General features: G+C 39.1%; 2 protein-coding genes and 1 long non-coding RNA gene across 5 annotated transcripts in view; 1 reads left to right on the top strand and 2 right to left on the bottom strand.

Annotated features, from left to right (window-relative positions):
- The window catches only part of LOC110182854 (protein gustavus), a 48568-nt gene that overhangs the window by 19170 nt on the left and 1990 nt on the right, over nt 1–27408 (bottom strand). The gene's annotated exons all lie outside the window — the stretch shown is intronic.
- On the top strand, nt 18660–25691 carry LOC147644094 (uncharacterized). The gene is made up of 2 exons (XM_086830179.1): nt 18660–19094; nt 19173–25691. Exons 1-2 carry the CDS (start codon nt 18660–18662, stop codon nt 19935–19937), a joined length of 1200 nt encoding a protein of 399 aa, XP_086686305.1. The 3' UTR covers nt 19938–25691.
- On the bottom strand, nt 19783–27406 carry LOC147644095 (uncharacterized). 2 transcript variants are annotated; one of them, XR_015271055.1, is made up of 3 exons: nt 25883–27384; nt 25725–25806; nt 19783–25663 (listed from the first exon to the last, which is right to left on the bottom strand). It is a non-coding gene; the product is annotated as an uncharacterized LOC147644095 (long non-coding RNA). The 2 variants fall into 2 exon arrangements; XR_015271056.1 differs by lacking the exon at nt 19783–25663 and having other exon boundaries at nt 25680–25806; nt 25883–27406.

A 27408-nucleotide genomic window follows, 5' to 3' on the forward strand; every position in this document is an offset into this window, starting at 1 on the left:
CTAATCTATTACGCTCTCCTGCTCTCTCGCTCTCGCTTCTTTCTTCATAACTCTGTTGTTCTTTTTTTTTCAATTGAAAGTACAGTGGTAAGTCGCTATAATGTCCTCAAACATTGTCTGTTCTGTTAAAACCTGCAAAAAGGCAATTGCTGCAGGTGACCTTACAATCGGCTGCTGGCTGTGCGACAACGTCATGCACGCCAAGTGTATTGGAGTTGCAGCTCGGACGGTGGACGATGTAAGGAAAAACATCGGCCTGCGTTACTGCTGTGAGGCCTGTCGCGATGTAGAAAGGGAAATGACGTCTTTCATGCGGCAAACCAAAAGCGGTTTTAAGGGCATTTTAACGAGTTTTCGTAAAACTCTTGATATGTTCTTGGCGCTGGACACCCAATTTAATGGCCTTACGCTATTAAATGAGTCTCCTAGGCGCAAAAAAACTGCTATTGGTGGGCAGCATGTAGACGGACCCCAACTACCCGCAACAGGCTCTCAGCAGCAGCCTCCCACGGCACAGCCCTCGACCTCAGCATTAATTCCAAGAGTGCTGAGATCGAGCGCTAGGAAAGATTCGGTATCCGAATGTGCAGCGGGAGTGTCCGTACCGCCGGTGATTTCTGTTGTATCCCCTGGGGGGTCGCAAATATTGACCCCTCAAAGTCCCGTGCACACACCATTATCTACCCAGGGTGCTAGGCCCGGAATACGGGCCGACAATGGCACGGCAGATAACCAATCTGCCTTGCCAAAAGCCCTTATAGCTGTTCCACCAACGAGACATATTTTTGTCTCGCGGCTCTCCCCTGATCAAACATCGGAAGATGTTCTCGCCTTTATACAAGGCAAAACCAGAGCCGAAAAAATTAAGATAAAGGTGGAAAAGTTAAAATTTTCTTACGCAAGGGACATTTCATCTTTCAAGATAAATGTCCCTAACGAGCTCTTTAACACTATTTGCTCTCCCAACTTCTGGCCAGAGTACATAGTTGTTAAGGAGTTCGAGGCGAAGAAAAAGAAAAAGCGGCCTGTAGGAATAACTCTTCCCAGGCCTGATGTTACCACTGCGCCTTCTACGTCTTCCAATCCCGACCCAAAAAACTAACCCACTCCTTAGGTATTTCCTATCAGAATGCAAGAGGCTTACGTAGTAAGCTTCCTAACTTGTATTCTGATAGCCTTTCGTTTGCATCTCAGGTTATTGTGCTCACAGAAACCTGGTTAAAGCCGGAGATTCTGAGCTCCGAAGTTTTTCCAGCTGTGTTCACGGTATATCGGCTAGATCGCCCTATCAGACGCGGGGGTGGAGTTCTTATAGCGGTGGACTCCTCACTCACGTCAGAATTATTAACCTTCGAGGAATGCAACGATGTTGAATTCCTCTGTGTGAAGCTATCTATCAAAGGTAGCTCAATTTTTATTACCTGTTCCTACATACCTCCACTGTCGGAACTTCCTATTTATTGGAATCACCTTTCCGCTATTCAGATGGTTTCCAGTAGACTTTTGGATAGAGACCAGTTGGTAGTTCTTGGAGATTTTAATATCCCTGGTGCTGTTTGGTGCTCGAATAATTCCACCAATACTCTCAATACACCTACACAACATGACTTTATCGCTGGCTTGTTTGACATTTCGCTGTCTCAAGTCAACCATGTTCGAAATTCCTTACAGCGCTTGCTCGATCTTTGCTTCGTCTCTGATCCTGCGAGAGTCAGTTTAGCAAGGGTGGCGCCTCTGACGCAACCCGAAGATCCTTATCATCCAACTTTCGATGTGACTCTTGATATTGGGTGTGACGTACAGCATATATCTGACCGTCCAGCCAATAAAGTCCTATGTTTTCGCAAAACGGACTTTGAACGGCTGAATAATTTTATAAACGAGTTCAATTGGTCCGATCTATACATGTGCACTGACATGGCAGTTGCCGTTGATATTTTTTACAGTGCCATGAATTCATTTTTTACTGAATGTGTTCCGTTATATTATCCGCCAAGCTCGAATAAACCGCCGTGGTTTACTAAAGAGTTGAGCCGACTTAAAAATAAAAAATCTAGACTGTATGCTAAATTTAAAATCACCGGTTCTCAATCTGCCCTTTCATTTTATTTATCAGCTCGGTCAAACTTTTCCGTGCTGAACGCGCAGTGTTACAAAAACTATTTAACTCGTTGTAGGGCCCAGTTCTCACAGGACCCAAAACAGTTTTATAATTTCGTTAACACTAAACGTAAACCTAAAACAAATCCTTCCTCGCTTTCATTTGAAAATACTACCGCAAATAATGATCAGGCAATAGCCGATCTATTTTCGCAGCTTTTTCAAACAACCTATTCTAGCTCTTCGTATATATACCAGACTTATTCCTACGACATACCCAAATCGAACTTAATTTTCTGTCCTAGCCTAAACGAAAGCTCTCTCCTTTTAGATCTTCATCGTGTCAAGCCAGTTTATTCGCCAGGTCCCGACGGAATTCCTGGCTGTGTGCTCAGGTATTGTGCCGACGCCCTGTGCTATCCCCTTCTGAAATTGTTTACCTTGTCCTTAGCAACCTCCCACTTTCCCATTATTTGAAAGGAATCGTTTATTATTCCTCTCCACAAAAAAGGTAGCAAATTGGATGCCAGCAATTATAGAGGAATCTCTAAGTTGTCGGCCATCCCAAAATTATTTGAAAATATTATCACCCCTCATTTACAGCACCTTTGTAGATCGGTTATTTCTCCATGTGAACATGGTTTTATTAAGCGAAGATCAACAACAACAAATCTTTTGGAGCTCTCTTCCTATATTATAAAGGGCTTCCATAATAATTGTCAGACAGATGTAATCTATACTGATTTCAGTAAAGCATTTGACTCTGTTAATCATTCTCTCCTCGTTAGAAAACTCGATTCAATGGGTTTTCCAAGTGATCTTCTTAATTGGATCTCTAGTTATTTGAATGGCAGGACGCAAAAGGTCCTCTTTAAGAATAATTTATCCCATATTCTAAGGGTTACATCTGGTGTCCCGCAAGGAAGCCATTTGGGACCCTTATTGTTTACATTGTTCATAAATGACCTGCCCAAAGTCTTGACTAACTCCAGAGTACTTATGTACGCGGATGACGTCAAGCTTTGCGTGCAATACAATGACGTTGCCTGCCAGTCGGATTTACAAACAGATCTTAATAATTTTCAAACTTGGTGCCGTGTAAACTTATTAAACTTAAATGGCTCGAAATGCAAGCAAATGACATTCTCTCGTGTCGCTCCTAAGCTTGCTACTTACACTCTGAACGGCTGCTCTTTGGAAAGAATTAATACAGTTTGACGATTTGGGCGTCCGCTTGGACCCAAAACTTGACTTTATTGATCATATTTCGTCTATGGTGAATAGGGCCAGGGGTGTGCTTGGATTTATTAAACGGTGGTCGAAGGAATTCAATGACCCCTATGTTACTAAATCCTTATATACTTCCTTAGTTCGTCCTATCCTAGAATATGGATGCTGCGTTTGGAGCCCTCAGTACGGCGTCCATAGTAAACGCATTGAGTCAGTTCAAAAGAACTTTTTACTTTTCGCTCTACGCGGTTTAAATTGGGATGCAAACCAAAGATTACCTTCCTACTCTAGTAGACTCCTATTAATAAACTTGCCGTCCTTAGCCAATCGTAGAACGATGCTAGGGATAACCTTTATTTTTAACCTTATCCATGGTGATGTGGAAAGTGCTGACTTGTTGGGTCAGCTTAATTTCCATGTACCATGTAGAACCACTAGATCCTATATCCCATTAGTGTTGCGCCACTGTAGGACCTCCTTTGAACTGCATGAACCTTTTAGAGTGTTATGTGCAAATTATAATGATTTGTACACACTAATCTCTAACGTAGATTCCCTTCCTAAATTAAAATCTTTGATATTAACATACTTAGTAAGCAACAACAATCTGGCAGCACGCCGGTAGTCAATTTTCCTCGTATTCTGTCCTATATTTTCCATCGCGCCTACTAACACCTAACCCAAACAGGCACGTGCCTGGTGTCATACGGGCCACTTGTATGTACTGACCTTAGTGCATCAACGTCCAAGAAAAAAAAAATATATATATATACAACGTAGAAAACTATTCCAAAGAACTTAAATACAGACTAGAAATGTCATACAATAGAGCTAGAAGAATGTTAGAACAAGCAAAAGCAGGTAGAAAATTAAGATACGATATGAATACAAATAATTTCGAATTAAAAATAGGAGATAAAGTATTGCTTAAAAACGAAACAGGTCATAAGCTAGATAATAGATACGAAGGTCCTTACGACATATTAGATATAGGATTAAATGAAAACATAACTATTAAAATACGAAATAAGAAACAACAGTTAGTACATAAAGATAAGCTCAAAACGCAAAAATAGAATTAAAAACAAGGCAGTCATTGCCAAACATCTAATATTAAAAAAAAACCGGTCTGATCAGCCATTAAAAAATAATAATAATAATAATAGAGACATATGTAAATATATTTGAATTTTAATAATTACAAAAAAAAAAAAAAATTGTTATCCCCTTTATTCATTTGAAACTCAATATCATCAAACATTTTTACTCATTAATATTTAATACAGATATAATTAATATATTAATTAAGAAAACATGTATGTAAAGTAGTGAGGAACTGGCGGACAACGAATACCTAGGGGTTTCGTTGTGAATGGCGTTTGAGCGATCGAGAGAGCAAAGGGAGCGTGGATCAGTTGCGAAAAGTATTAAACAGAAGCAGTCGCATTTTTCGGAAGTCGTTTAAAAGTTGTTAAAGTCGTTGTTGTTTAAGTTGTTTAAGTTCTTACATATATTAATCTCAGCATACATATACATATAAATAAATATTATAATACAAACTCTACATTTGGGGGCTCGTACCGGGTCTGAGATAAACAATTAAGAAAAGAGTTAAATTAACTAGTGCGTGACTAGAAGCTGTGAACAGAAGTTGTGAAATTCGGTTGAAAAAAGGAACTGCGTAGTAAAGCGATTCAGGTAGAAAATATCAAAGAAGACAGCTGCGCAGTTTAATTCTGTACTCTTATATTCCTTTCGCTGTGACTTGGATACGGGGAAAAAATAAAAAATGACGCGTAGAACGCCGGCAAAAAATAGAAGAGAAGTACAAGATATGGAAGAAGTCGAGGAGGAGCAGAAAGAAGCAGTGGAACTGAAAGAAAATGAGAATGTATTGGAAGTTTCGGATATGAAGAATAAAATCGACAATATATTGCAGTTGTTGTCATTAAAAATTCAAATTGATGAGAGCACAAATGGCCGCGCCAAGCCAACAAATTGATAATTTTGAGAAAGTGGTAAACGATTTTGATGGTCAATTGGTGCAACAATGGTTTGAAATGTTCGAAAAAAATGCAGATGCATACGATCTCACACTTAAACAGATGTATGTACAAGCCAGAGGCAAGATGATAGGTGCAGCCAAATTGTTTTTACAGTCAGTGTGTGTGAGCGAATATAATGAGCTAAAGAGAGCACTGATAGAAGAGTTTTCAAGCAGTACCACCAGCGCCGACGTGCATCGACAGTTGCAAAGCAGGAAGAAAAAGAAGAGCGAGACATTTCACGAATATATTTTACATTTACGTCAGATTGCCATGGCAGGAAAGGTTGAGGAATCAGCGGTGCTGCAGTACATCGTAAACGGACTAGTTGATGTAAAAAATGAGTACAAAGCAATACTTTATTCGTGCAAGACCTTCAAATCCCTCAGAGAACAATATGAAATTATAATGCAACTGGACGATAAGCCTCGTAATTCGTGGAACAAGCGGAGTGCATCACCAAATAACCAACAGAAACGAAAGGAATTCTGTTTCAAGTGTGGTTCAGCAGAGCATAAAATCAAAGATTGTCAGTCTCCAACGAAGTGCTTCAAATGCAATGAGAACGGTCATATTGCTAAAAATTGCCCGTTTGTAGAAGCAAATGTTCGCAAGGTGGTTGACCAAAGCCGTTTCAAACTAATCTCCGTAAATGGTGATGAAATAAATTGTTTGATCGATACAGGATCGGATGTTTCACTTGTCACGAAGAAGGTTGCTGAAAAAATTGGAAACATTGATATTTATAAAAGTGCATCGTTGTTGAGTGGTCTGGGCCAGAAAAAAACAAAGCCTATTGCATTTTTCACCGCTGAAGTTGTTGCCGATCAGTTATTCACGCAGCAAAAGTTTCTAGTCTAGATTGTGGAGCGTTGCTAGGTCATGATTTTACCAGAAAGTTCAACTTTTACTGCGACGAAAATGGCTTCAAATTGACGGGTTTGAGAACTGAAGATAAAGAAGCAGATGGATTTGGCTCCGATGTTTATAATATTATAGAAGCATCTAATTTGGTTACTGTTTCACCCAGGTATAAAGAAGCAGTGTCAAAACTCGTCGAAGAAGTCCAGAGAAAGCCATCAAACCCTTCTAACCAGTGTCCAGTCGAGCTGAAGATCACTCCAGATGGCGTAATAAAACCATTTCATCAGTCACCATCTCGTCTGTCTGCAAACGAAGCCGAGGCTGTTAAAAACCAAATAACAGAATGGTTGACCCAGGGAATAATACGTAAGTCATCATCGAACGTGGCCAGCAGAGTTGTAGTGGTCAAGAAGAAAGACGGTTCCCTTCGAGTCTGTATTGACTACAGAAAACTGAACAGCATGGTGTTGGCGGATTGTTTCCCAGTACCGTTGATGGAAGAAGTATTGGAAAAACTTCAAGAGGCCGCATTTTTCTCAACTCTGGATCTGGAAAATGGGTTTTTTCACGTAGCTGTGGCGGAGGCTAGCAAGCCGCTTACGGCATTTGTAACAAAAGAAGGACTCTATGAATTTAACAAAGCTCCGTTCGGATTTAAAAATTCATGCAGTCCCGTATACACTTTTTAGGACATACTGTGGAAAATGGAAAGATATGGCCAGGCGAAGAAAAAACATCGGCAGTAAATAAATTTAAAACACCCAAAAATATACGAGCGGTGCAGTCATTTCTTGGTTTAACAGGTTTTTTCAGAAAGTTCATTCCAGGTTATGCTCATATTGCCCGACCGTTGACCAATCTCCTCAGAAAGGACGTCGAATTCCAAATAGGAAGCGCAGAACTGCAGTCCCTTCAAGAGCTTAAGCGAATTCTCTCCTGCGAACCGGTGCTACACATATACTCGCGAACAGCACAAACTGAGCTGCACACCGATGCATGTAAGGACGGATTTGGGGCAGTTTTACTGCAGGTATTTGATGGCCAACTGCACCCGGTGTATTTCTGGAGTAAGAAGACGTCAGCTTCAGAGGCCGAAAGACATAGCTACATCTTAGAGGCGAAGGCTATCTATTTAGCGCTCAGAAAGTTTCGTCATTACCTCATGGGCATTCACTTCAAGCTTGTCACAGATTGCTCCGCGTTCAAAGACACCACCAGAAAAGACGATATTCCGAGAGAAGTTGCAGCGTACGTAATGTATCTACAGGACTTTAGCTGCAATGTTGTTCACAAGCCAGGGAACAAGATGAAACACGTGGATCACCTGAGTCGCCATCCAGAGTCAGTTTGGATCGTAACAGCAGAAGTAGCAGCACGCATCAGGAACGCACAACAGAATGACGAATACAGTAAAGCAATTCTGGTCATTCTCCAGGATCGTCCATATCAAAATTTTAGGATGAAAGGCGATATTCTTTACCAAACAGTCGAAGGCAACGATCTTATTGTTGTGTCTAAATCGATGGAAAAAGATGTCATTCGAGAGTCTCATGAAGTCGGCCACTTTGCAGTTCAAAAAACAATTCATTCCGTAAAGCAGCAGTTTTGGATCCCTCACCTAGAGCGGAAGGTAACGAATTTTATAGCCAACTGTATTAAATGCATTATTTACAGTAAGAAGATGGGAAAGCAAGAAGGGCTATTGCACTGCATCGCCAAAGGAGATACCCCGTTGCATACACTACATATCGACCATCTGGGGCCAATGGACGCCACATCAAAGCATTACAAATATATACTGGCAATTGTCGATGGATTCGCCAAGTTTGTTTGGCTCTATCCCACCAAAACTACAGGGCAGGAAGAGGTTATCAGGAGATTCACTGAGTGGTCCAATGTGTTTGGATTTCCTAAACGTGTTGTCAGTGATCGTGGTTCCGCATTTACATCTGGAGCGTTTGAAGAGTGGCTGAACATCAACAAAGTGGAACATATTTGCTCAACTACTGGAGTAGCTCGTGGAAATGGCCAAGTTGAGCGTATTAATCGATCAATCATTGCTGTCATCGCCAAGGTATCGGCAGAAGAGCCTAGCAAGTGGTTTAAATATGTGCCTCAGGTGCAAAAAGCTATAAACTCACAAGTAAATTCCTCAACAAAAATGTCGCCATTTGAGCTGTTGTTTGGGACACGAATGTACAGCCATGCAGAAGAACGTTTGCAAGAAATCCTAAATGAAGAGTTTGTCTCCCAGTTTAACCTTGAGCGACAAGAAATGCGAGACAGCTAAAAAGAACATTGAAGAGGCGCAGCAAATATATAAGCAAAACTACGACAAAAAACGCAAGCGTGCTCACGACTACAGATTGGGTGATCTCGTCGCAATCAAGAGGACTCAGTTCGTCGCAGAAAGGAAGCTGGCTAGCCCGTATTTAGGACCATATGAGGTCGTCCAAATTAAGCGAAATGGGCGGTACGACGTGCGCAAAGCAGCCCAAGTGGAAGGACCAAACTTAACCAGTACTAGCTGCGATAACATGAAGCTGTGGAGGTTCGTAGCCGACAACGACGACGAGTTAGTTTCATCTGGGTCAGATGAAGATGAGCAGGAGGGCCGAGTGTAAAGTAGTGAGGAACTGGCGGACAACGAATACCTAGGGGTTTCGTTGTGAATGGCGTTTGAGCGATCGAGAGAGCAAAGGGAGCGTGGATCAGTTGCGAAAAGTATTAAACAGAAGCAGTCGCATTTTTCGGAAGTCGTTTAAAAGTTGTTAAAGTCGTTGTTGTTTAAGTTGTTTAAGTTCTTACATATATTAATCTCAGCATACATATACATATAAATAAATATTATAATACTAGCCGGCCCGTCCCTGCTTCGCACGGGAATTAAACATTACATTTAGATTAGTCAATTTTAACACATTCATAATAATAATAATAATATGACACATATTCATCCTTTTTTTTCAATTATTGAGTTCATTACATTTATTTAGTTAGTGCTTCTCTGTAAACAATATTTGATGTTGTTTTATTTTGTGGCAGCAAAATAAATTGATTTTCAGGGGCTCCGACTCGCGATAGACCAACATACAGTTGACCATGAGTAAAACATTTATTTCGCAGATCGATCCCTACTAATTCGAAGGTTTGGCCTTGGGACTTGTTAATTGTTAATGCGAAAGATGTTTTTACCGGAAATTGAAGCCGTTTAAATGGGATTGGCAGATCAGTTGGGATCATCGGTATCCTCGGTATATGAGCTAGTTGACCACTTGCTGGGCCAGTGATAATATTTGCTACTATTAAATTGTCCTTTAACTCCTTAATAAGCAGTCTCGTCCCATTACACATGCTCGGAGGGTTTAAATTTCTTAAAAGCATGATTGGGATTCCGATTTTTAACGTCAATTCATGGGGTGGCAGTCCAGAAGGGTTCAACGAATTTAAAAATTCCTGTGGATAATGGACTGCATCTTCAATATTCGTTACAGTGTCGATCGATTTGTATGTTTTTGTTTGGCCGGGGACTTTTTGAACAATCAGATTATTTATTTCATTGACAGTATCATTCTTAGGTGATACTATAGCCCGAGAACACAGCCAATGGAAGTCTCTTTCGTGCAAATTCTCGATATCAGGGTATACAGAATCTATTAAATTTTCCAAATTATCGAGTATTTGGCCTAGAGACTCATCCAGAAGAATGTCACATTGACCGCTTAAATTTGGAGTTGGAAAAATTCCTTCCCCAAGTTTTAGCAGTTGCTGTGGGAAATCGCTATCAGTGATTCCATGAAGATGAGCTCTCATATTTGTCCTTACTTTTAACGTTTCAATCGTAGTCCATATGGGAGACGATTTCAAGCATGCCTTGATGATTTCTGCTCGCGTGCCTCTGTTAATAACGGGTAGAGTCTGTCGAAAATCTTCAGCAAATATAAAAGTAATCCCGCCCATGACTGCAGAGGAGTTCCTTAGATCCTGTAAGGTTCTGTTCACGGCCTCTATATGTGCTCTATGGCTCATCGTGCATTCGTCCCACATAATCAATGAGGCGTCTTGTAGTAATTTACCAATTGGTCCATTTTTGCGGATTGAACATGTAGATTGTTGTTCAAGATTGACGGATAGTGGAAGTTTAAAAGTAGAATGAGCAGTTTTGCCATCCTTCAAGAGAGTTGCAGCATTCATCACAGCATCCCGCAAATGGATATATTCCTCGGACCGAAGTTTCGTCTGATTCAATCTAAGAGGCCTGACAGACCTGATTCATCCGGCCAATAACGACATTCGATTCGAGCTGTAATCAATAGTTGGATTATATCTGATCTTCTGCAAGCTGTAAACGCGCTTCAGCTACCCTTGCCCTGTCGCGTTAATTATTTTGAGAGTGAATCAAATCGATTGCTGCAGAACGCGACTGTCTAACTCTTAATCGTTTTCTCTCAAGCCTATCTGCTCGTCTTTCTGCTGATTCTTCCTTGTGCATCTGCATTGCTCTCAGCCGCTCAGTCTCTCGGATGGAGGCCCGTTCTTCGTCAGTTATATTCGTAATCTTACGTCTTTTTGCTTCTGTATTACGATTACGACGACCCAAACTCTACTTCTTGGGTGGCAGGACTTCGTTTCTTACTGAACCTGAACAAAAAAATAAAATTTTTATCTCCAATTCCTTATTTCAATATGTTTTGAATGTTTGACAGGAAATGCTTTGGCTGCCTGTAGAGGGCGGTAGATGTAAGGTAGTTTTTTGTTTTTTTTTTTTTTAACACCTTGGATTACGTTATCTTAATTTTAGTAAGGATGCCTATTTTTTTTTTAAATGAAATATAGCCTATGACACTCAGGAATGATGTAGCTTTCCAACAGTGAAAGAATTTTTCAAATCTGCCAAGTACTTTCGGAGCCTATTCAAATCATACAAACAAACTTACATTACCTCTTTATATAATAGTATAGATATAGCCTATGACACTCAGGAATGAAGTAGCTTTCCAACAGTGAAAGAATTTTTCAAATCTGCCAAGTACTTTCGGAGCCTATTCAAATCATACAAACAAACTTACATTACCTCTTTATATAATAGTATAGATAGTATAGACAAACTCTACATGTATTCCAAATTAACAAAAAAAAAACATGCAAAATGATACAATTATGATATAATTGATCGAAAATAACTTCATTTCATTATGTTATTTTTCTAGAGGAGGGAGGTGTAGTATGCGCATATATCGGCAACATTAAGTTGCACTAAATAAATAAACGAACTCCAGTGGACGTGAAATAAGAACACCTACTTATGCCAGACGCTAAGTCAGCATTCCCACGCTGACCGCGATCACCCAGTTATGCTGCACTCTATATATATATATATATATATATATATATATATATATATATATATATATATGCCCATAAGACTCTCTCTCCCTTTACCATAGTATAAAATATATATATATTCGGCTGCGCTTCTGCCGCTGCCAACGGCATCGCAGTCGCATGCCATTATTATGTACTTAGGCTAAGTCCACCAAATTATTTCGAATAAAGAATATTCTGCAACTGACTACTTATGAGCATAGAACTGCTTATCGATTTTACTAATAAATATATCTACCCATGGCGACAGTGACCAATCTCCACACAATACAAAAATATAATATAATATAATATAATATAATATAATATAATATAATATAATATAATATAATATAATATAATATAATATAATATAATATAATATAATATAATATAATATAATATAATATAATATAATATAATATAATATAATATAATATAATATAATATAATATAATATAATATAATATAATATAATATAATATCTTCTATATATATAAAAATATACAGCTGTTCGTTAGTCTCGCTAAAACTCGAGAATGGCTGAACGGATTTATCTTATCTTGGTCTTGAATTATTCGTGGAGGTCTAGGGAAGGTTTAAAAGGTGAGAAAAATTCGATTAATTGCCGGGAAAATCCTCAAAACAGTATTTTTCTATTTCCCATACAAACGTTTTCTAAATAAAATGTACAGGCAGACAGCTGAATCAAAGCATTTCCTGTCAAACATTCAAAACATATTGAAAGAAGAAATTTAATAGATTCTGTATACCCTGATATCGAGAATTTGCACGAAAGAGACGTCCATTGGCTGTGTTCTCGGGCTATAGTATCACCTAAGAATGATACTGTCAATGAAATAAATAATCTGATTGTTCAAAAAGTCCCCGGCCAAACAAAAACATACAAATCGATCGACACTGTAACGAATATTGAAGATGCAGTCCATTATCCACAGGAATTTTTAAATTCGTTGAACCCTTCTGGACTGCCACCCCATGAATTGACGTTAAAAATCGGAATCCCAATCATGCTTTTAAGAAATTTAAACCCTCCAAGCATGTGTAATGGGAGGAGGCTGCTTATTAAGGAGTTAAAGGACAATTTAATTGTAGCAACTATTATCACTGGCCCAGCAAGTGGTCAACTAGCTCATATACCGAGGATACCGATGATCCCAACTCATCTGTCAATCCCATTTAAACGGCTTCAATTTCCGGTAAAAACATCTTTCGCATTAATAATTAACAAGTCCCAAGGCCAAACCTTCGAATTAGTAGGGATCGATCTGCGAAATAAATGTTTTACTCATGGTCAACTGTATGTTGGTCTATCGCGAGTCGGAGCCCCTGAAAATCAATTTATTTTGCTGCCACAAAATAAAACAACATCAAATATTGTTTACAGAGAAGCTCTAACAAAATAAATGTATTTTCTTTTAGGGTTATGACCTCAATAATTGAAAAAATAAAATAATAATAAAGGATGAATTTGTGTCATATTATTATTATTATTATGAATGTGTTAAAATTGACAAATCTAAATGTAATGTTTAATGCCCGTGCGAAGCCGGGACGAGCCGTGAACAGAACCTTACAGGATCTAAGGAACTCCTCTGCAGTCATGGGCGGGATTACTTTTGTATTTGCGTACGACACTTTGATAGAAGCTGTGAACAGTGGATCTGGTGGAATTTATTTCCTTGATGCTCCCGGAGGAACCGGAAAAACGTTTTTAATTTCATTGCTTTTGGCGAGGATCAGATCGCGAAATGATGTTGCTCTAGCGTTGGCTTCATCTGGAATAGCTGCAACTCTGCTAGAAGGCGGGCGGACTGCACATTCTGCCTTGAAATTACCACTAAACATGCAAATCACAGAAACACCAATTTGCAACATCGCCAAAAATAGCGCAATGGCCAAGATCCTACAGGTATGCAAATTGATTGTTTGGGATGAATGCACAATGGCCCATAAGAGGTCACTGGAGGCACTGGACCGAACGTTGAAAGATCTTCGTGACAACCAAAATATTTTTGGTGGGGCCATGATTCTGTTGTCAGGTGATTTTCGTCAGACTCTTCCAGTTATTCCCCGATCAACTGTTGCTGTTGAACTAAATGCATGCCTAAAATCATCAAATTTGTGGCAGTACGTAAAGACACTCCACTTAACAACTAACATGCGAGTATTTTTGCAACAAGATGAAACTGCATATGTGTTTGCGAAGCAGTTGTTAGACATTGGAAATAATAAAGTTGCAGTGGACACCTCGACCGGATTCATCACATTACCTACAGATTTCTGTCACATCACAGACTCAAAAGTGGAACTTATTCAGCGAGTTTTCCCAGATATAGCGCAAAAGTTCAATAACCATAATTGGCTGGGTGAACGAGCAATATTAGCAGCGAAAAATAAAGATGTCGAGGATCTTAATGCGACCATTCAGAATTTTCTTCCAGGACAGTTGGTTTCCTTCAAATCAGTCGACACCGTAATGAACCAGGATGACGTAGTCAACTATCCCACTGAGTTTTTAAATTCACTGGAATTGCCTGGATTACCACCTCACAATTTGCAGTTAAAAGTGGGATCAGTTGTCATCATGCTGCGTAACATTAATCAACCTCGACTATGCAATGGAACAAGACTGGCTGTGAAAAGACTGATGAATAACGTCATTGAGGCGACAATCATAAAAGGAAAATACAAAGGAGAGGATGTCTTGATCCCGCGGATACCGATGATTCCAACGGACTTACCATTCGATTTTAAACGGTTACAATTTCCAGTGCGTCTGGCCTTTGCGATGACCATAAATAAATCGCAAGGACAGTCGTTAGAAGTTTGTGGAATCAACTTGGAGTTTCCCTGTTTCGCGCATGGACAATTATACGTCGCGTGTTCGCGCGTCGGAAAACCGTCTTCTTTGTTTATTTACGCACCACAAAACAAAACAAAAAATATAGTTTATGAGAAAGCTTTAAATTAATTAACAGACTGTATTTTAACAGTGTGTGTCTGTGAATATCAAATTTAAACCTTATAAATAGCCAGTATTTCAGGATCCCGGCAGACTTCGTACTGCCTCATCAGCTAGTAATATAATATAATATAATATAATATAATATAATATAATATAATATAATATAATATAATATAATATAATATAATATAATATAATATAATACTATATAATATAATACTATATAATATAATACAATATAAAATAATATACTATAAAATATATGGGTGGGTAAGGGTGTATCAGACCAAGGCAAGAACAGCATAGTCTTTGCTATTGTATATTCCTTGGGCACTTGATGCATCAAGTCGACTCGCAGGTGAAAATCAATTTGATGAACACCACCTTTCCTTTAGAGAAGGTCCTCCGCGTGGTACTCCCTGGGAATGTACTACGCTACGGCTAATGCGATCGGCAGAATCCCATGACTCCTACATCCTCTGACTCCCATCCACTTCCGTTATCCGCGCGATTCTTGAAAATGCCTTCCCTCGAATCAGGCGTGTAACGCGACCCGTGACCTTTGACTATAAGGTTCGCAGCTGAGGGGTTAATCCAGCTGTGTTCGACTAAGGCAACCCTGGTTCGGAAGTGGCCTTGCCGTGGCCCTGGGGCGGAGCCACGACCTTCTTCAAAGCTCCAAACCCCTCGGGCCCGCCGCGCTCGCCTTGCCGAGCAACGCGGACGTATATGAACATGGACAACAACCAAACATCCTCGCATCTGGTTGCCAAGGGAGCAATCCAGCCATGAAGGGGTGCTCAAGACTCTGCGGATACAGAATCCAGGACTGGGAGCGGGAGATGAAGACAAGCCAGCCGTTCTTGTTCAACCAGCGATGGCTAGATAAACTGGAAGCATTAGACACAAGGTTCGGTATGGCATTCAAGGCCAAGACTAAGGTTTTCCTAGCCGAGCCGGCCGTCTTCGAGTGACGAAGTCGACGACACCAACAAGCTGTTGGACGACTTAGCCTCGATGACGACATTCCAAACACCACCCCGCAATAATGCTGACTGTCGTGCAGATAAACCTGAAGCGTAGCTTGCACGCTTCGGGAAATCTTGCAGTCCTCCTCTGAGAGAAGAACATTGATATTGGCCTAATCCAAGGCCATGGTCTGGAATGACCTTAAAAGGATATACAACTATATACACAAGTTCGATAGGGAGGCCGAGGGCTGGTATAATTATCAAAAACAATCTTAACGCACTTCTATATTCCAACCATAGCAACTTAGATCTAGCAGTGGTCAGGTTTGAAGCAGCTGATGGGACAGCCATACTTATAGCCTCCGGCTGCATGGCCCACGACGAACCGGCACCCTCTGAAGCTTTCATTAGGGTGATGCAGTGGGCTGAAGACACCAAGACACCGCTTATCCTCTAGTGTGACGACAACGCTAGGCACACGCTATGGGGAAGTAAGGAAACAAACCAAACTTTTCTATAGAATGTATCGTGACGTCACTTTTTGTAACAAAGGCGACATGGCCACCTTCATTTTTCCAAGTACAGAAGAATATCAAAGCTGGGAAGAGGTCCTAGATATAACTCTCCAAATAGAGTATAGCAATTACAAGGTAGGAAAATGGAGGGTCTCGACGTAGCACTCATTTTCAGAACGTAGGTACATATTCTTCGAAATCTCGATGCCGACACATGGGACAGCGCCAAAGCGCAATTCCCGCAGCACTGACTGGGACAAATGCGGGAAAAATGTTCAATCTAAGGTGAGAAACAGAAGGACCAAGGTTCGGTCTACCCCAGAAGGAATCGACAAGGATGTCGAGGACTTCAGTGATATTCTCAACAACGCGTACAAGGAGTCATGCAGACTCATGTAATCAAAGAAGACATACCCATAGTGGTGGAACAAAGAATAAAGGGTACTCAGGAAAGAGGTTAGGATGGCCTTCAATACAAGCTACGAAGGCAAGGATTGGCGACCGTACAAGGAGATACCTGAAGAATACAAAGAGCGATTTACGCAGCCAAAAACAATCTTTGAGCAGCTACTGCGAATCGCTAGAATGAATTACAAGTACAAAAGTCCGGGTCCGGACGGAATTATACCAACAACGCTACAAAACACATAAACATGCATGGGTAGGTGGCTACGAGGCATCTTCCAAGCATGTGTAAAAATAGCACACATACCACTTCCGTGGAAGAAGAGTAGTTTTCATGCCTAAACCAGGAAAAAGAGGACATTTCCACGCCAAGCCGATTAGCCTGACCACATTCCTCATGAAAACATTGGAACGGATACTGGATATTCCCATCAGAAGTAAAACTGAGAAAATCCTTTCCGACGCACAGCATGCCTCCAGGAAAGGCAGATCCACAGAGACAGCACTTCATGAAGTGGTACGATACATAGAAAAGGCATTGCTCTTCAAGAATTACACTCTGGCCACCTTCTTAGGCATAGAGGGGGCTCTCAATAACGTAAACGCAGACTGAGCTGAGCTCCCTCAACAAGGTAGGAGTTGAAGAAGGCACCAGAACCTGGATCGGCGTAATGGTTACGAGCAGATGGAGTGGCGCTCATCACACAAGATTTGTGAAGAGAGGCACACCCCAGGGGGAGTTCTGTCTTCGCTGCTTTGGCTGATAAACATGGATGACATATTAAAAGCGTTTAACAGTGAAGGTGTAAGGTGTAAAAGGGGTAGCATATGCAGACGACGTAGTCTTACTGACTTCAGGACCTTTCTCCGACGTCATCAGCGGACTGATGACAACAAAGATCGCCAATTTCAATAAACCTCAGATAGAAGGTATAGAACTAGGACTATCGCTACAAGCACAGTATGTGGGAGTAATTCTACATATATGCGAAGCTGTCATGGAAACAAATGGTCCCCAGTTCAGCAAAGTGGGAAACGCGGCATTCAGGTACCTGAATCGAACGCTGCTCCGTTAAACGTAGGATTCGGTGCTGAGGTATTTCCCTTTCGGGATATTTTCTTAACACAAAGTCCAACGACAAAAAAAATATCCCCGCAATTATTTTACGTTTTGCTTTTCAAACGACGTAGAATTCCTCTAAGAAAAAATCGGAAAATATCTAGAGAGTAGAAACCTATTAATATGAACATAATATTATCTTTTCGAAAGTTTGTATACTTTTTAATAACTATAGTTTCATTCATTTCAATTCATTCATTTTAATTTTGTTGGTCGATCTTTAACTGAAACAAAAATATTTAAAAGAAAATTAATTGAATTGACAAATACAATACAGTACATTATTTTTAAAACGTGTTTCTTTCATTACATTAAAATTTATTTTTTAAATGATGATTAAAAAGAGGTTGATTTGCAAAAGCATTTAAAAAATTCCAGTAATTTCTAATATATGGTCATTCGTAAAAAGATGAATAATTATGTTGATCTCGCTCAAACCACGTATAATAGCTCCAGTTAATGTTTCCATATATTCGTATTGCTTTCACCCATTATATACCTTCCGTGCTAGCCAGCCTCACACCAGCAGCTGAAAGTCGAGATGAGGGCTGAGCTGATAAGCACGTCTATCCACTTGCAGAAAAAAAGTATCTATTGTTTGAAAGCGCACACGTTGAAAGTTCTGCTTATGAGATTTACGCTCTGCTCCGCTCTGTTTATCAGCTTTACGCTCTGCTCCACTCTGTTTGATCGAACGGTCATGTTTGATTATTTTCCTTGATTTTTGGTTTCTCCCGGCAATTACAAAATATTATTTTTTTATATTTATTGCTTATTCATTTATAATTTTTTTTAAGTCAACAAAAGTTGAATGTTTAAACGTGGTGACGATTCAGAATATTTAAAATCAAAAAAAAATTTTAATCAGTTTGTCTGTGACTATGGCCACAGACATAAACGACTTTTTATATGTTTTACTTAATAAATTATCTATATATATAAAAATGCTCTGTTCGTGTCTACATCCTTCATAGACTCCAAAAGTTCTGAACTGTTTAAGCCCAAATTTTTACACAACATGCGTTGAGGTCCCAGCTCGGTTATTGACTACTTTTGATGTTGATAGCTTATCTGCGGTTGCGAATATATCTATTTTTTAGCGTTTCCAAGTGCCCCTACTGCTGCGCCATCTACAGGCAGCCAGCTGAATCAAAGCATTTCCTGTCAAACATTAAAAACATATTGAAAGAAGAAATTGGAGATACAAATTTTATTTTTTGTTCAGGTTCAGTAAGAAACGAAGTCATGCCACCAAAAAAGTCGAGATTGGGTCGTTGTATTCGCAATACAGAAGCAAAAAGACGTAAGATTACGAATATGACTGACGAAGAACGGGCCTCCTTCCGAGAGACTGAGCGGCTGAGAGCAATGCATGGGAACGCGTTAATATTGCTCGGAGGGGATTTCAGACAAACGTTGCCTGTGATTTCCCGATCGACACCAGCTGACGAGATAAATGCTTGCCTGAAATATTCTATATTGTGGAAACATGTACGTACATTACAGTTGAAGACGAATATGCGTGTCCAGTTACAGAACGATGACTCAGCCGACGTATTCTCACGACAGCTACTGGACATTGGGAACGGAAAGCTGCCAGTCAATGAGACGTCGAGAAAAATAGTATTGCCCGGGAATTTCTGTAATTTAGTTACATCGAAGGAAGAACTTATCCAAAAAGTGTTCCCCAATATCCGAATAAATTATAGGAATCACGATTGGCTCAGTGGACGAGCGATTCTCGCTGCCAAGAACAAAGATGTCTACCAGCTCAATCATGTAATCCAAAAAAGCATAGAAACTGACGAAATTACATATAAGTCGATAGATACCGTTGTGGAGGCAGATGAAGCAGTTAATTACCCTACCGAATTTCTAAACTCACTTGATCTGCCTGGAATGCCACCACACATATTGAAATTAAAAATAGGTGTGCCGATTATCATGCTCCGGAATATAAAACAGCTGAAACTCTGCAACGGTACGCGACTCGCAGTCAAGAAATTGATGAATAACATAGTAGAAGCAACGATCATAACTGGTCCTTTCAAAGGTGAAGATGTCCTCATTCCTAGGATTCCTATGATCCCGACAGATACACCGTTCCAGTTCAAGAGATTGCAGTTTCCCATTCGTTTGGCGTTTGCAATGACCATAAATAAAGCTCAAGGTCAATCTCTGGAGTTGTGTGGTCTGGATTTGGATGAAGATTGTTTTTCACACGGACAATTATATGTTGCGTGTTCACGAGTCGGAAAACCAAAAAGTCTTTATATTTACGCGGAGAATGGAGAAACAAAGAATATTGCATACCAACAAGTATTACAGAATTAAATTAATTTGAAAATGATTATTTTTTGTTTGACTTATTTCTTATGCGTTCAACCACAATATGCCACAGAGAAACGTGGCAGTCCATTTGGAGAATGGTCAACGTGTCTATTTCACAGAAAAAAATGTGCTAGAAAGAGTCCTGAATTGGCCAGCGACAACTCTGACTGCCTTCTTCACCTTATGCCAGGAAGATGATTTTGCCAGAACCTTGATGTATTCAGAAGTACCCTCTTAACCATAATATGCCACAGAGAAAAGTGGCAGGGTACAGCTAGTATATTATATATATTTGTTTTTTTTTTTATATAAATGAATATTTGAGAGCTCTCTAGAATCGAGTTCAAGTCGGTTTTGATTTAAATAAAAACAAAGGTACGTTTTTGCTAAAATCAACAAAAACAAATTGTCAAAAGACAAGTAGCAGCTTTAGTTACGATCGTTTCGTTGGCGCTACTCAACTAATCAGACCACTTGCTAACTTTCACTAATTCTCTTGATGCCTAACCCATTTTAACAATAACCCGTTGGGAATTATCGTGGATGCGAGGCAAAAGCAAACCCAGAGAATCGGGCACAGTTATTTTTGTTGTTTTTGAACCACTTGATTTTTGGCTTACATTCTTTAAGAATGCTAGAGGCCAAAGGTAAAGTTAAATACGTATGGTGGCGTATACTATTTAGGGGTGCGTCAGTCCCATTGGTTCAAAGTGTTTAGCAGCGACCTATATCCAAGTAAATGAATTGAGAACTCTCCAGACTCGCGGTCAAGTCAGCTTTGATTTTAATACAAATAAAGGTACTACTTTGCTAAAAACTTTATACTTCTTTAATGTACAGTTACACTTACCATTTACAGTTTGGCATTTTGCTTAACATTTAATGATATTTCCTATGCAGTTATATGATATAGTCGTCCGAATCGGCCCGTTCCGACTTATATATAAGTGGAATATATACACTCTTATGTTACAGTTACACATAAAAATATCTTTAGTTTTCAAAGTTATTTTATTAAACCTGAGTGAATAAGAAATTTACTTTTCCTGTTGTTTTTAGTTCAACTGCAAGTGTAGATTTGAATAAAAAAACTTGGTGAAAGAACTCAATTTTCGATTTGTCACTATTTTATGCCCTTGCAGGGTAATATAATTTTGGTCAAAAGATTCCAACACAGTGAAGGACACATTTCCGACCCAAAACAGTATATATATTCTTGATCAATAGTATATAAGTCGGAACGGGTCATCGTTATATGCAGAGGAAAATGAAAAACTGTAAATGTAACACTGTAAACTGTAAATTGTAATACATTTATTTAAGATGAAAGTAGGCATTACTTTGATTTTTTTAACACAAATGCAATAAACTTATATTGCATCAATTATTTATGATTGAATTGCAATCTGAAGGGGTACACTAACTTTCTTGTTGATATAATTTTTTCAAACAAAACTCTCGCAGATTTTTATTGGTCCCCAAATAAGGAAGTCTATAAATTTCCCAATGTTCACGTCCGAAAAAGAAAACAAATTATAGTGCAGTTTTCGTCGTCTCGGCACTTGTGCATTTTTTTATCGTTGGCGAAAAAGCTTAGTTGGTGAAATCCGACAAAACGGTTGGATTGGGCAATTGGATAAAAAAGGAAAGTTTTTGAAAAGTTAAGCCTAATACATCACTTTTTCAGTGCAAAAAATTAAATCTTTATGTGTGCATTCTGTAGACCATACATGGGCACGCCTTGGCTCCCAGAGCCCGGCCGACTCACTTCGTTATGATTTGCAATATTACACAGCCAGCCGGCGGAGGCCTCAGCTCACATTTATAAAAAAAAATACAAATATTTTGTTTTTAAAACCTGCAAGTCATTCAAACAGCTTTTTGCAAGCTTGAGAACACAAAAACATGAACACGAAAACTAACTGACTGGCCCAGACAACAAATTTTAACAACAAAAACCGTCGTTGCAGCAGCACAAATGACTTCCAAGTTTTCCTTTTTTGTCTTCCCAAAAAAAAATTTTTTTTGGTGTTTGTGTTCTTGAGCAAGCAGACTTAAATTATGCAAAAGCATCAAATAGTTAAAAAAATGTGTACGACAGTTTTAGATCTTTTTCGAGACGATCTTGAGCGGTTAAATTTTCCTCACGTATCAAAACCTTCTGCATCAGACTAGAGGTCTCTTATTGATGAAATATCGACTCCTTACGTATCGTTATACTCCACCCAATGAGTAAATGAGGAAATAAATAATTCAATTTTTATTTACATAGTAATGTCCTATGCAGATCACACTACAAAGTCCCGCTTCGAGGAACAGGTAGATTATGACAAGTTACCGATAAGGTCCGATTAAGCTATTCAGTCGAATTGGCGATACCAACATTTTCTGCTGAGGAGTCAACAAAAAGTAAAGGAAAGCATGACCAAGTTTCCAATAAGGGATATTTAAAATCGTCCTTCACATGCCCAAACAAATCGCAGAACTGAGTTAAAATCGATATCAATATTGCTCAGCGGCGAATCAAAGTTCAGGCAGTTGTAAAGCTTTCATGGCTCTGTCTGTTATTCAAAGTTTTAATTTAACCAAACATAATCGGTTGTGCATTGTCTAAAATCCATGTCATACAGTTAAGAAAAGCAAGCCGACAATGTGTCGCATTTGCTCTAAGTCTCATAACGTTTCCATTTCAACGTTTCAACTCGATATGAAGTCAATTATGACCAATGGAAGATTCCTGCAAACATTGAGGTGACAGATCCTCTTTTTCACAAGCACGCAAAAATGGTATGCAGCATCACTGGAAATGAAGATATAAGTTTTCTCGACCCTCTGGTTTTTGGAAATTGGAATACGCGCAGAGAGATCGAAGGTTCTTTATACAGCTGAACAGCGTGCTGGCAAGTATCGTTTTGAAAAAACAAGCTTTCGTCGGGTCATTTTGAAATGGGCAAAGTACCCAAAGTGCATTGTAGTTAAGCACTTTCAAAGTAATTAAGATACACCAAAAACTAGTCTTAATTTAAGCATGGAAATTTAACGCATTTTAGATTGATTTCCTCTGAAAATGGAAGGAACGTTTCAAACGCAGAAATTAAATACCTAAATAAAGAAAAACTACGAGTTCTTAAAAGTCCTAAAAATCTTCTCAATATCGTCAATCAGATTTGCCGTTCACTCTATGCAGTTGGCAGTGAAAAATTTGTAACAAAGAGGCACAGGAACTGTGTGTTATAAAAATGTTGCGAGGTACAGGTAGTATTTAAACAATTTGTATCATAACTTCTTTAGATCTGTATTTTACGCTTGCAATTCGTACAACCGACCTTCCCTAGCCGATAGTCGATGTTAAAACATAATGGAACTCCGCTTACACAATGGTAAAAAGAATTGGCAGTTTTAAATCATTTATGAAAGAACACTTAAGGGGGTAGATCACCCTAAACGCAAGAAAATTTGAGGGTTTTTCAAAAATTAATTTTGACGAAGTTGTTAAGAATACAACTTTTTATTTATTAGTATATCAAAGTACATATGCTAAACTAAAAAATACTTATTGAAAGAAAAAAAATATTTACGAACGGCGGAGATATAGCCAGTCAAAAAAGGAATTTTTTTTAGGGAGTGGTCGGATGGTGTACATGATGCACACCACATTTGTTATCCGAAATTCAAAAACAAAATTTTTTTTATAAACTATAGGGAAATGGCTATAGCATGACGTAGCCGTTTTTGGCAAAATAATTTTTTGAGCAAATGGGAGCACTTTGAAAAAAAAAACATTTTTTGACGGAATTTTTTATTTAAATTTTTGTTTTAAAAATTTATAACTTTAAAACAAAAAATGATATCGAAAAAATCCTAAGTCATGCCATAAAGGGCGTTATAGAGAAAATGTGTAAAAAATTATAAGAGAATCGGTATAGCGGTTTTTGAGAAATCATGTACACCGTTTTAAAAAACGTAGTTTTGAGAAAAACACAAAAGAAGATAAAGAAAGTACTCTAAGGTATACCAGCAACGCTCACTTCTAATGGCTGTAGAATCCAGAAGTAATGAGATATTTTTAAGCCCGATGCCTTAAAATGACCGTAAGAATATCGGCATCAAGATTAGGTAAAAAAAAAATTAGATTTTTAAAAAATGTCAGGATGGTCTACCCCCTTAATCTCAGTTTCTAGGCTGTCTGAATCGAAACGGGCAAGATAAAGAGGTACTACTGTCAGTTCTGGACCATATTTAAGTAACCAACAAAGCCAACCCTTTTTTATGACTTACAAGCTTCGGCTGGAAACAAAATTAACAATTCGAGCTATGTCAGATAATATTCACAGTACAAACGCGCTTAAGTGCATAGAAGGTTGCGAGAAAGCATTAATTACGTATGGTTTCAGCCATTTACTCGGATCAATTTTGAATTTTGAAACCAACAAGCGTATCATTAATGAGAGAAAACCTTTTTATAAATAAAAAGGTAAGAAAATGTTCATCAAAGAAATATAAATTTAAAGATATCAATTGATTTAATATGTAACCTTATTGTATTAGTTTAAATTCAGTGCATGATATTAAACTAAGAATTGGAAACTTTAATAAATGAAACGTTTGTCAGAAATTATTGGTTAAAACTGTAAGGAACCCGAAGCTCAAACAGAAACATGCGTTAAAGATTTCATAAAAAGAAATGTAAACAATGTAAATAATAATTAATAGGAGTAAAAAAATGATAAAATATAAGTGTAAGTATTAGAAATTAAATTAGTATATTAATATACGAAATACCCATCGCTAACTACCCGTCAATACCAAAATTCCCTTCCTGTCCGATTTCTGGTGTCATGTTCTAAAAACAAAAACAAATCTCATGGGTTTCGGTAAGAGAAACAAAGTAAGCAATAATAATTCTACCTGTGTTCGAATACTGCCAAACAATTAATTGTTGTTTTCGGAGGGATTCGGAGCAGCGGTTCCGAAATTAGATTTAGATGATGAAAAATATTATTTAACGAAAAAAAAGAAACATCAATTTTTTCGTAGCTCTAATGTCAGCTGAAGTATTGTTAAAGGGTAAGTGACTTATTTGTATTCAGTTAATAAAATCATTTCCAGAATTGCTTTTGAACCTGTACTCTTTTTTAACCTAGACGGTGTGAACGGAAGGCCATTATATATCCAGTATTTGTTTTCTCCTTAATTGGTGTGTATATTTATGGAAAATATTGTCCATTTGATTCTAGCATACATATGTATTTTAATTATAAATCTGAATCGTAAAGGATTGGTACTGAAGGGTCGCCACACACCAACGCGCACATACAGAGACAAGGGGAAGTCGACGCTGGACGCTATCACAAGGATCGTTAAGATCGCAGAGGAGGCTACCACAGGATCCCGGTGGAAAGGAGGATCTAAGTCCTACTGTCTGGTGGTCATCCTACATATTATAAACGCGTTTATCTCGGCAGCCTGGGGAAGAACGCTGGAAATACCTGCTAAAAATAGGGCACCTACTTTACCTTTTGTACCATTCCTTTAGGATTCAGGTCCGAATGAGGTTGGAATGGACCGGACTCCATCCTGAATCATTAAGGAGCTTTCATACAAGCCATCCAGGAATTTCCATACAGTAGGCGTTAGCAAACCTGAATTCAGACTACCCGAGGAATTTTCAGGGAATCATAAAGGAATCCTGCTAGGAATTTGTCGTGAATTTCGGCACGAATTCCCCCCTGAATCAGAAGGGAATTTTGGAAGGGATTTAAAAAACTTTATAATTTGTTCAATGATTACCACAATTTTTCTTAGCATAACTTCTTGCATTTCCCCTAAACGTATGTTACAGGTCTTTCCTTCCGGCTGTTGCCTCGGCAATCTATTATTAAAATACATATGTATATACATATGGATATTAGAATCAAATTGACGATATTTTTCACAAATATACACACCAATTAAGAAGAAAACAAATACTGGATATACAATCTCCTTCCGTTCACACCGTCTATGTTAAAAAAGTGTCCAGGTTCAAAAGCAATTCTGGAAATGAATTTATTAACTGAATACAAATAAGTCACTTACCCTTTAACAATATTTAATGAATTACATTGGAAAACACTCGTGAATACTTGAGCTGTCATAAGAGCTGTGAAATAATCGATTTCAACAATGAGCCATCCAGGCCGCTGAGAAACCACGATACGGTAGCACCGGGCGATCATGTTTCACTCACCGATCTGCTATGGGAAAGGAAGAATGTATTTTCAGCCGCGCAGGCCGAGGTGGCATGGAGAGCTGGCAGGCTAGATGGAACTAATCAAAGGGCCGCTGGACGTACACGCTCATACCACACATTTCGCGGTGGGTGGAGAGGTCGTACGGCCAGATTAATTTTTACCTCACCAAGGCGATTAGTGGCCACGACTGCTTCCGCAGCTATTGCAGCGAGGATCGCAGGTGGAAGAAGACGAAGGAGGTCGTGTAACACCTGCGCCAAAATCGGGCCTAAGGAAACCCAAAGAACCAAATCGACACGCCCAAAGCCCTGTACAGCGGTCGTGTGACATAGTTAGCGCAGTCCGAAGAAGATTTAGCGGCAGCGAAACACGAAGGAAAGGAGTAGACGGAGCAAAAGAGGGAGAGGGTGTGGCTGGCGCAGAACCAGCGGTGGAGTGGTATGTGTACAATCGCGAGACGGGTGGGAGTGAGACGAGGAACCACAACAAGTGGCAAGCGAGATAAAGCCGGTCAACGGAGGGGCCACGTGCATTTAAAATCTTTGCGAACCTGGATGCGGTGTCACCACTAGGGTAGGCTAGATGTTGTTGGTTAAAATTTAAGTCTACTTTGAAAAAAATGTATGAAATATAAGTAAATATATCTCGGAAAAAAAATATGATGAACCTAGCCAGACGGTAGATCGCAACGAGTGCCGTCAGAAGACGGCTGTATCAACTTTGACCGACACCGAGTACTGGCGGCGGAATAGTCGACCCGTAGCAGCGGTTCTTTCGGCGAGTGCCGAAAGTGATCCCTTCTAGCGGAGGCGTAACGGTCACACCCCAGGGGGGTCCACGCTTTAGCGAGTAGCGAGTTTTGCACCCTTGGCCCATCACGGCGAGAGCCGTAAGACAGGCAATACGCGTTGTCTTTGGTCCGTTTTGTTTCCTCAAAATCAGAATTCTTGCTATTTAGTTAAACTGGTGACTGCCACCCTTCATCTTACTCCAGTTCACTATTTTCATCCTAAAGAGAGGTAAAGAGTTCCTGGCGTAATTGAGCTTCACCCCAGCCCTTGAACTACTTCTCAAAACGAAACCAATATAAATAATAAAGTATTAGTATAATGTCGAAAAATGAAAAAAAGACAAATTGAACTGTTCCCTTTTTTGGAACTCTATCATTTGGGTAGCACAGTAAATACTTTACTATACGAAGTCATATGAGAAAAAGGGTTAGTCAAGCAAGAGAACTGCTA

This window comes from Drosophila serrata, unplaced genomic scaffold (genome assembly GCF_035046125.1).
Source record: "Drosophila serrata isolate PLE 108 unplaced genomic scaffold, ASM3504612v1 contig_229, whole genome shotgun sequence".
Lineage (NCBI taxonomy): Eukaryota > Metazoa > Arthropoda > Insecta > Diptera > Drosophilidae > Drosophila > Drosophila serrata.

Bases quoted from the DNA above. Each gene is read 5' to 3' on its own strand.
- LOC147644094 (XM_086830179.1), top strand. From the start codon at position 18,660: ATGTTGATAGCTTATCTGCGGTTGCGAATATATCTATTTTTTAGCGTT. The intron at 19,095-19,172 runs GTACGTACATTA...TTCTCACGACAG, and splicing joins ATTCTATATTGTGGAAACAT to CTACTGGACATTGGGAACGG.